General features: G+C 36.8%; 1 protein-coding gene across 7 annotated transcripts in view; it reads right to left on the bottom strand.

Moving 5' to 3' along the window:
* Window positions 1-844: 844 nt before the first annotated feature.
* The window catches only part of LOC105038769 (uncharacterized), a 53,411-nt gene continuing 43,010 nt past the window's right edge, over window positions 845-11,245 (bottom strand). For 4 of the 7 annotated variants that reach the window (XM_073260916.1, XM_073260912.1, XM_073260917.1 and 1 more), the window contains 13 exons: window positions 11,096-11,216; window positions 10,866-10,994; window positions 6,094-6,198; window positions 3,441-3,524; window positions 2,664-2,779; window positions 2,474-2,575; window positions 2,277-2,393; window positions 2,103-2,159; window positions 1,942-2,008; window positions 1,808-1,861; window positions 1,384-1,458; window positions 1,242-1,277; window positions 845-1,087 (listed from right to left, as the gene is read on the bottom strand). In XM_073260916.1, coding sequence (XP_073117017.1) covers window positions 968-1,087; window positions 1,242-1,277; window positions 1,384-1,458; window positions 1,808-1,861; window positions 1,942-2,008; window positions 2,103-2,159; window positions 2,277-2,393; window positions 2,474-2,575; window positions 2,664-2,779; window positions 3,441-3,524; window positions 6,094-6,198; window positions 10,866-10,994; window positions 11,096-11,216 — 1,183 coding nt within the window. In that variant the 3' untranslated portion in view covers window positions 845-967. Of the gene's footprint in view, window positions 1,088-1,238; window positions 1,278-1,383; window positions 1,459-1,701; window positions 1,862-1,941; window positions 2,009-2,102; window positions 2,160-2,276; window positions 2,394-2,473; window positions 2,576-2,663; window positions 2,780-3,440; window positions 3,525-6,093; window positions 6,199-10,865; window positions 10,995-11,095; window positions 11,217-11,245 lie in introns of those variants that run through there. The other 3 variants (XM_073260921.1, XM_073260918.1, XR_012142751.1) reach the window with 2 other exon arrangements.

Genomic DNA, 11,245 nt, shown 5'->3' with positions numbered 1-11,245 from the left:
CTACTAAAACATTAATTTGCACATTAAGAATTCAAAAAATATTTTGAAACTGGAAAAGCTTGACTAGAAAAATCTTTGCCTGATTCCAAAACCGTATCAGCCAATTTATGGATATTATCGGCCAAGATGCATAGAATCAAGATATAAATTGTATCACATCCATCCATGACTTTTAAAACCTGAAAAGCTTAACCGGGAAATCTTGGCCAATATTCGCACAGCCAATATATGGATGTATCGCAATATACCGGCTTACATCGGCCCCGATAATTAGGATCGAGAGAGAGAGATCAAATACCGGCACACACTGGCTTCTCAGCCAAGATGAGAACCTTGCTTTTAGGTACAACTACTAAATCACCTAAATATAATAATAAATATTGGATTCAACAAAAGGAAGGGGACCGGAAACGCTGTTAAAATGGCTAGTAGTGAGTTTGGCTTTCCTTGAAACTTCATAATGTTAATCTTTGATGCAGTAAAAAATTGCTGTCTTGGCCTGGCTGATTCAATCACTTTATCCGTGCTATTCTCACAGGGCACAGGCAAATGAGAATGGATTGGGAAGAGGACTCTAAAACTGGCAACACCATGGTCCTGAGATCTCAAAGCTTTTTCGGATATATTGTTATTCTTTAAAAACAAAAAGAAAAAAAAAAAAAAAAAGTGCATGTATGAAATGTTTTGAATCACGCCCGCCAAAAAAAAAAAAAAAGAAGAAGAAGAAGAAGGAAGCCTTCCTGCTTTGTATTCTCCATTTTCCGATTGTCTGCTGATGGCCAAAATTTAATTTACAAAGCCAGCAGTGCAAAATTCTAAATCAAATGCTAAATGCAGCTGAAACTCAAAAAAAAGGGAGTAAAATTAATATTAATATATATAAAAAAAAAGAAAAACATCTCTATTCTCCATGATATCAATCTCCACATATAACTATTGTCCAATTTAATGACAGAAAATCAACACACTACTGTCTAAAAGCGATCATGTTGGGGGGAGGAATCCCCATCGCCTTGCAATATGCAATCTCTGCATCTGCCATTCGTTTTTGGAACATCCACCACTCTTTTCGGCACCGCTCTCTCACCTGGACATTGCCAAACAACAACCAACACAATGAACCCTCTGTCATATCAATGTGGAATCTATATTATGTGCAAATGATAAGGTCCACAAGAAGGAATAAGATGTTTGCTCTAACAAAAAGGACAAAGCATTCATGATATATGCAAGTCCCATACCCCTTGCCATGGTGGTTTGCCATTTGCAGCCTGGCCCTGTGGTAGAACACCAAATGAACAAATTTAAGCAGAAAGTACATCAAATCTCCATTTTTCCTAGGAAATATAACTATTCCCCCAGCAAAAAAGGGCTTTATCTCACCTGGTTCCCAAGTGAAGGAACCACTTGATGAACAATCCACTGAGAATCTACCACTCCTATTTTCTCATGAGCAGGCTGTCACATGAAATAAACAGCTCAGTTAGGCTAAAGGCAATATGAGCACAATATATGCAATTAAATAATTGGGATCTCATGGTGTTTTCATATAGTATAAAGCAAGATTATCTTGGTACTAAATCTCATACCGGTACCATCCTATTATAGTATCAATATGAGGTTCGATACATACGAGACAATATATCAAGTGTCGGTCTAGTATGAGATGGCATACAGGTACAAGACTGGTATGCCCCTTACCAGGCAGTACAGTAGACCATGGTACCAAGTATATCTTTCACGCTTGGTGTTCAAGTCATAATTCATTGCCTACTAGTGGAACAGAAAAACTCTGAAAATAGAGTACCTCCAAACATTTTCTAAGAGCAAAATCGATACCCCATCCATGGACCAAGTCATTCTGCAGCAATAGACAAGTGCATTTAATTTATATCTGGTGATGGAGATCGCTATAGCATGGATAAGTGGAGATGAACATGCCTGAATCATATGCCACACACAGCGCCATGCATCTCGGGAAAAGACAGGTGCCATAATCTCCACAAACCTATCAATGGGACGACAGATGAGATCAAAGTGGTTTCTAGTAAATCAGCAACGACAATGCAGCATGGATGAGACAAGGAACCAGGGACTCTTACGCAGCACATGGTGGAAGATGAGGATCAGGACACTGGCCTGGTCTCTCCTCTGTTTCTCTGTTGGCAACATAACAACCAATCAAATAATTCTTTGGTAGGCTCCGATATGCATCTTAACTCAATATATAAATATATAATTGAAGATAAAAACCAACTAAGTGACTCATAACTCACTTGTGGACCTCACTGTCCTCTCTCCTTCTGGCCATTTGCCAGGTTATAAATCCTGTGTTTTGTAATAAACCAGGCTGCGAAATTTCCAACCCATGTTTCTTTACCAGTTTAATGTACCTGGTTGTAAAAATATATCAACGCCAGAACAGCAGAAGTTTCTAGAGTGGTATGCAAGCATGAACATGGCCGGTACTTACTCTTCTGCATTAAAATGCTCTACTCCTAGGTCTTCATCCCAGATAAATATGTAGTCATATGGAGCCACAATGTCAGGGTGCAAAAATCGTTTTGCATACCACCTTAAACAGACATCAGCATCAAATGTAATCAATTAGTTTTCAACCTATGCTCTAAAACCCTCCACTAAAACAGATCATTCTTTCTTACCATTTAGTCTGCTTCCTGGCACTCACATGAATAGCCCGTTTTGACCATTCAAATTCATCCCATTCACTTGTTCGGCCATCATAATGGAACAGTAATATTGTAAAATTTTCAGAAAACTGCAATTTCAAGATTCTCAGAAGTCAGGCAAGAACAAACAGAAAAATAAGCTATAATTTGAATATCAATGTCAGAACTATTCGTCCAGATCTACAAGCCCTATGATTGACGGATGCTAACAGTTTCCAATTGAAAAACCAAGAAAATGATCCAGGCAGGTCTAATTCCATACATAGCGTGAAAATTGTCTAACTGGTTTCTGCAGCTTACCAAATGTACATGGTCCAGAAACCATAGAGAAGTACCACATCAACATGGATGATATCTCATCAAGTGGCCCTGTTGTAATGCTTGTGAGGAATGAGTTATGAGCATCATTGCCAAGTGCTAGAAATTGTTTACAACCTCCTAACTTCAAGAAGTTAGCACCATTAACAATTATTATTAGGATCAACTCCCATTCCTATTTCAGAAATTTAAATTTAAAAGAAACTTACAATTAAGAACACGAAGTAACTACATTAACTTGAGATCAACCCCTAAGACAAAGGCACTGAATGACGAATTCAATGTAATTATTTATTTACTGCAATACAATCTTATGCATTTTCCTTTCTTAGAAAAGCTAAAGCAATCACAGTATCACGCCTTATGGTTACAAACTTACAATTGTTAACAACCATTCTAAGAAACCTTTACCATCAATGGTTCTTCACTAACCTTTTTGACTGCTGCATCAATCATTTTTTTCTGGTCATATCCAACTGTGAATGCTACAAGGTACTTCTGCTTGATTGTTAAGTCCTAAACCAAAACATTATATTAGTTAAATAACAAATGATGAGGTTAAGCGCTACATGCAAAATAGGTGGAAAACCATTTACTTTTCAAGTTTCTGGGTGTGTTTCAACAAATTAAGCCAACATACAATGATCAAAATTGTCACCACATGATGGTTTTCTAAATTACAATGGCAGAATTACTTTTCAAGAAAAAGCTAGTGAGGTGCTATGCAATTGCAAATTCATCAGCATAAGCATTTCTAAATCCAACCATAAATTTCCAACCATATAGGTTAACTATGTAAAATTACTTTTAAAGATTCAAACAAGAAAATCAGCAAAAGTGACATACTAATCAGACCAACAATTTAAAGCTGATGGGTTCATTGATCAACGGCCATTGAAGAAACCATGAGAGAAAAAAAGATTTTTACCATCATGTAATTTGTTGTATCTATAAATTTAAGTTTTACATATGGTAGAATGAAATTTAGTTTGTTTGAATATAATAACCTCATAGAGGACACTTAATACAAGGCCTATACATTCTACTAATTTTGAAAACAATCAAATACAACATTACAACTACAGGTGGCAAAATGTGATCCAATCCATTAAGCTGATCTATTCCCATCTGTAATAAATAGGTTTAAGTTCAAAATAAATAGATTTGGATAATAAATAGTTCGACCTATCTTGATCTATTTATTAACTAGGTCGAATTTGGATTTCATATTCTTATCATTTTAACCCATTTAATAACCAGGTCAGATCAGATTAACCTGCTTACTGTTTGCCTATTTTCTCCGAATAACATCTTGAGCCCAAAGCAGGCCGAGTTGCCTTACCCAAAAAAAAAAAAAAAAAGTAGGCCGAGTTGGCGAGCCATCCTCATCAAAATACTCAATTGATAAGATGAGAGCATACAGATCATGTTTTCTCAAATTTCATCTTGTTTGTCCATCCAATCCTCATCTATGACCCAAAATATCCCTCCCACATCTCTCCACCCTTCCCACATCTCTCCGAAGTCTGCACCCCTCGCCCTTCTCTCTCAACCATACTTTCCCCCTTCCCTAATTTGCTTCCGAATAAAAAAATCAAAACGCTAGCCCTAGCCTTACCACCCTCCTCATTATCCTCCTCAAGCTTTGTTCCCCTTCTTGAAATCTTTCTCCATTCTTCTCAAAAGGATACTAACTTCGAAGAAGGGGAAGCAAATGATCATCTCCATCTCCTCCTCCTTGAAAGAAACTAAAGCACAAGAAGAAGATTTTGAGAAAGAAGAAGAGGATGAAGAATCCGAAGGAGATAGAATCCTTGAGGTTATCTCCACTTTGTTAGGTTCCTCAGAATACACTCAAAATTTTGGAGAATGGAAGTCAGTTTCCTTCTTTGAGTTTGATTCTGATCTTGGATCGATATTCCTCATCGATTTTTCTGAATTTCAAGATCATCCATGCTGTCGTTAACCTCTGCATCAGCTTGCAGACCAAGCTTTTTCTCAAGAGCTTGCCCTTTGCCCTCTCTCCCTTTTAGGGTTTTGATATCCTCCCACTATGAAACTATGGTTTTTGATCAATTACTTATTTTCTGATCATTAGGAGGAGATGATCAACACCCTGGTGAAGGTCATGAATGTGAATCATGTTATTTTCTTTCGGGTAATTTCTTTGTTATTAATATCAAAAGTCATTTTCTTAAAGTGAATCCTATTTGCTATTATTGATTCATTAATTAGTTTATTTATCAATGCATATTTGTTGGGTCTATTACTCTGGGTTTTGTTACAAAATATGCATTACTCATCTGAGAATGGTAGCAGAGAGATGTGATAAGATCTTTTATCATGCATTTGGAGTTTTATTCTATATCATACTTAAGGCTAATTGCATATTTTGTAAGGGGCTAAATTTGATTTGGTGGTTTCATAGTGGGTTAAACAAGTTATGCCAGTAAGGCAGTAACCAACAATTAAATAGGTTACTTGACCTGATAAGATAGGTTAAGTAGGTGGGTTCAGGTTCCTGCTTATTAAACATGATAGGTTTAAGTTTCAAACTCTGACCTATTTAATAAATAGGTCAGATCCAGATTTGAAATTTTTTGACCCAACCCGTATCTAACCCGAACCAGCCAAATTGCCACCCCTAACTACAACATAATACCAATCTCATAAATTGTTGAATTAAAAGCGAAAAGAAATATATAGTCATCAAAAGATCTAGCAGTAGTATGCTCCTGCTATTGATTCTTGTTCAATACAACATGAAAAAGTAGAAATAGATACTATCTGTATGCATGGAAAACATAGAAAACAAGATAGAACAAGTTTTATCATTCGAATGGTGGTCCATTAAAACCAACTTTATAGTAACAAAGCATTCAATTCATTCACTTCTAGAAAAATATCAAATTGAAAATTTTTTTATTCTTCTAGTGATGACAAAGGATGATGCTTTGACAAAAACTTCACAAGACTATATCCTCGTCCAAACATACAAAAAATTTCATGCATTCTAAGATTTACTAAATAATGGCAAGACATAAAATAAATTCAGTCGGCATGTAAGTATGCAACAAGTACATACCTCATCAGGGTTCCCCCATAATCTACGAAGATAAAAATCTGATTCTGAAACAATGATGCCTGGTGGCAGTCTTTCTACACCTCGAGGTTTTGTTGGAACATAAATCTACAGAAAAAAAACAGAGAAGTTACATTATCAAGCTAATAGAAAACTTACATGCTCAATCTTATTAAAAAAAACTATAGGCTAAAATAATTAGTCAGTAATGAAACCTTACTATAAGAAAGAAGAGCAAATGCTATGACTTAAAAAGAAAGGATGATCGAAAAGATGTGACTAAAGAGGGTAACATGAAGGAGTTGACTAATTACAAATGAGTGTTGAACATCATGACTTAGACGAATACATTTCTGCTCCTAAAATGCTGATAAAATTCTCCAGTATTTATCTAACACATGCTTCATGCGGGACAACTGATGTCTGATTTCTACCATAGACATTTTCTGAATCTCGGCTGTATCTATTATATTCTTGACTAGCCCCATGCATCAACCAGCAGAAAAGGCTTAACTTCTATGTGTCTTATGATGACTAAAAAGTCTAGATGACACCACTTTCTACCCTTGGATATGTGTAGTTAAGGATCACAAGACTGCTTCTCAAGCTAAAAAGACTAATAATCTCAATTACATTCAGTGAAAAAAAAAAGGCACCCAATGCACGAGGCTCTTGTCATTGCGAGGCCTGTGGAGGGTTAGATGTAAGTAGTCTTACCCTTTTGTTTATACATCTAAACCACCAAGGAAGGTGAGGCCAAAACACCAAGGAGACATGCTAAATGAATATGATATAGACTCAAGGAGACAGAGAGTATCAGCCTAGAACAAGGCCTTAATAAGGTGGAGTCCAAGTATGGTGATCCACTACTCATAACATGGGAGAGATAGGCGTACTATGCAAAAAATGAGAAAAGTGATAGTACTACCTACCATATGTGACAATAGTAGGCTATATGATCCATAATGATAAGGACATTCGTCAAAACCAAGTAATGTTCCCATCTTCCCATTACACATGACATGAGAGACGGGTTAACACTACCTATCTTATATGGCAATAGTGGGCCATATGGCACATAATAATAAGGACAACTATCTAAGATGAGTAGTGGCATCTATCTTACCAATTAAGAAGAGCCATTTATAAGAATCAGATTGTAACCATGGAGAAGGGAACTTTTGACACATCAATGAATCTAGTTTATTTTTAATTACCTTTGCTTTACCTTTACTTTGTTTAGATTACTAGTAGGATTCTACCTTAGGAACAACGTAATAGTAGATTTCTTCAACCATAGCACTGGCTACACTATCCAAATCCATCTTCTTTCTAATAGGCGGTGTGATGGTAGCAAAGCTCCTTGAAGGTTAAGGCACCCAGGTCTCCGTTATGCAAACCATATTTTTTCAATTATCCTCTTTCTAGCTAATCCAATGCCAAGAACATGCTCGTGCATGTACCCGATCTAGCCATTGGATTTGTTTATCCTTTGCCCGTATTCCTAGTATGCTCGTCTCCCTACAATAGTTGAAATGAGAACGAAGGGAAACAAGCATTTGTGGTGAGCCTGATGGGACATTATGGCATAGTTACCATTATGCTATTGCAAAAGGAGATTAATGAAGTAGGCGTGAGTCAAGTGGCCAACATACTAAGACCACTTATGGAGTGATACATAGCATCTTCGATTTCGATGATGGAACATGTTGACAGACTTGTTTTTGTTGTTGAGAGTGGATATTATAAGCCATAGCATGTTCTAGATGTATGTTATGGTGGAATCAGTCGATCTTGTCTCTATGGCAGATAAATTGGCTCATCAGCTTTTACATCATGGAAACATCAAGGTATTTGAGAAACCCGACTATCAAGTTTCAACTTGAAAAAAAAATGGAGGTTGGATGCTATCTTATGTAATCCTCGAGATTTAAGATCAAGTCAATGAAGAAATTCTGACAAATGCAAGATTATGCTAGACCAAACAAGGGTTGACCCTTCGGTCAATGTTGGATTGATGCTTGGACTTGGAGTTTTTAGCCACTTAACTTACAGATGACAATTGGATAGGAGAAATTAGTGGGATTACGCGACACAAATGTCTGTTATTAAAATCGGTCACCTCTTAAGGTAGCAGATGGGGGCCAATGCTGCTATCGCCCTTCAATACCGCCTGCCTCCATTGCAAGAGCTAGTGGTAACAACATCAATAGAAGTCCCTATCCTCTCTTCATCAATAGCTATGTACTCCAAATCTATATGTCGGAGGACAAACTACTAATCAATTGGTAGTGAATATCCCACTGACCCCAAGGATGGAGCATCAGCCATATTGGATACCTCCTACTCCAAATCAGCCTTATCAGTCATAACTACTAGTCAGGAGGAAAGCATGGCGATGGATCTTACCTCCACCAAATCCTCTATGGTTTCTATGTGCTCCTCAAGTTTCAACCTCGCCACTACCAGATTAGCTGGCCAAGTTGAATGATATCCAAATCCAAAATTAAGCTGATGAATGAAGTGTGAGATACATCCCTTCAACCTCTTGACCATTGACTAATGGCATATGGAGAAGCATTGTTTACACCAAATCTAAACCACCAAGAGATATAGGTCAAATGAATGTGATGTAGACGAGGGAGGTGAGAATTATTGGCTTAGGTTGAGGCCTTAATAGAGCAGAGTCCAAGTATGGTGATCCATTACTCATAACATGGGAGGATAGGTGCACTATCCAAAAAAGTGAGAATAGTAGTAGCACTACCTACCATGCATGAGATAGTGGACCATATGGCACATAATGGAAAGGATATTTGTCAGAACCGAGCAGTGGTACACATCTTTTCTGCTACTCATGATGTGAGAGGAAGGTTAGCACTACTTATCTTATATGGCTATAGTTGACCATGTGGTATATAATCGTAAAGATAAATGTCCAAGATGAATATTGACACTTATCTTACTAGTTAAGTGAAGTCATAAGTGTTATACTGTAATCATGGAGAAAGGGACATTCAACACATCAATGAATCTAGTTTATATTTAATTATTTTTGTACCTTTAATTTACCTTACTTTTAGATTAATAGTATAATAATTCTACCTCAAGAGTAGCGGTGATGGTAGATTTCCCCAACCATGGCCATAGTTACACCCTATCCAAATCCATCTTTTTAAGAACAGGCAGTGTGATAATAGTGAAAGTCCTTAATGGTGAAGGTACCTTGACCCACACTATTCACATTATCTTCCTTGATATCCCCCTTGCAGCTAATCCAATATAGGTAGCACATTAGTGCATCTACCCAGCCTAGCCATTGGGCTTGTTTATCCTTTGTTTGCCAACAAGCTCTTTTGGCATGCCAGTCTCCATATGAACAGTTGAAGCAAGAGCAAGGGGAAATACCCTCTTGTGCAGAGAGGCTGTTTCTATGTTCCAAACAACCCTACCACTGTGCCAAGACTCACCCTCTTAAGTCTTACAGTTACATCTAGAATTTGGATGGAAATTAACCACTTTATACTCAGTTCTTTGCCTTTTTTCGATCTCCAAAATATTAAGGACTGCCATATGTTCAATTCCTCCCACATACCTCTAGGTGTGATATAATGCTCACTAAGATTCTATCTACTTGCAGCAATATAAAGAAATTTCAAGATAGCTAGTGAATATATAAAATACTCTAATCTAAAACTAATGTTGTGTAGGCAAAACTGCACACTACTTTTATAGAATTATAGCATGCTCGAGGATGATGTTAGAGCCAACATGTATTTTCATTTTAAAATGAAAATATATATGCACAAATGTGTAGTTCCCAAATATCATCATAAATTATTCACTTAATTCTCAGGTATCAGTATAAGTTGCTCAAATTTCAGGACCAACATCTGTAAAAATTTTGAACAGCCGTTGCACATACAAAAACAGGATCCATTGAGCATATCAAAGATGATCTTCATGTTACAGCTTTCATTTGATTTACTTGTAATTTTGTTTTCATTCTCATTTGGATCAACCAAAAGAAATACTTCAAGGGCCTCTAACTGATGCAAATCCAGAAAAAGCAGACCGATATATCACAAATCTATAAACATGTTAGTATACTTAGGTTTCACATGGATATCATGAACTTCCAAATTTCCAAATAGCTTTCAAGCAGCAAACAAGTTCACATATAAGCTAATGATACGAATTATGTTATTAATGCTAGCCATAGCACCATATGGGAAGGCTACTTTATCATGTGAGCATGGATGACTAACTAGAGGCAAATTCACAGCTACTATAGTAACTACCGCTGGTGAAAACAAAGATCACATGTGAAGTCAAATCAAGGTCATCATACAACTCTAGAATTCCTCCTTTAGTTTAACAAAGGGAGACAAAATGAACTGCTAAAGTAATAACATGTTGAGCTTGCAATGGGCCACCTCATCATACAAGGTGTGCCAAAAAAACTAATCCCTGTAGCCACTGTCACTTACATCATTGAACAGAACTTATGCCTTATGTTCCTGTCTGCTTGCAGTTGTGGTTGATTCATCATACCATGGACTACCTTGTTATACATATCTTGGTTCAATAATGTAAGGTGTGCATGAAGGTTATTCAAGTAGTGTGTAAAATATTGAAATACATCCACAGAAAGGACAGGAATTAAGACAATATCGACCTTCAGATTCTGAGGCTGCAGCACAAAGGCTACAAAGGAGACCTTAAACTAAAGTGCAAAGTCGATATAGTATTGGTACTTGGTAGCATAGAAGTACCTTTAAGGTATCATTAAAATCCTTTGAATTGTTTCCATTGTGATTTCGAGATGTCAAAGCATGGTTCAACAACATGAGGCCTGTGTTTCTGTCTTCAATGCATGAAATATTGCTAGAAGGAAAGCGGAGCTGCCAAAATCAGCCAGTAAAAATTTTAGTTACTTGTGTTATTTATGTGAGTATACATAGACACAAACATAAAAAGAGGGAAAGAGGAACAATTTAGTCACCTTTGTTGGGTTTAATGTAGGGAAGGAAATTCCGATCAAAAAGCCCACCGCAACTCCTATGGTCGTTGTTATGATGAGACTCATAGTCTCATTTTTTTTCCTGACAAGTCCACTGCAAGCCCTAATATATTTAAGCAAAACAACATATAG

The sequence above is a fragment of the Elaeis guineensis genome, chromosome 1 (genome assembly GCF_000442705.2).
Source record: "Elaeis guineensis isolate ETL-2024a chromosome 1, EG11, whole genome shotgun sequence".
Taxonomy (NCBI): Eukaryota; Viridiplantae; Streptophyta; class Magnoliopsida; order Arecales; family Arecaceae; genus Elaeis; species Elaeis guineensis.
Note: the sequence above shows the minus strand (reverse complement) of the source record. Positions and strands in the feature narration are given on the sequence as shown.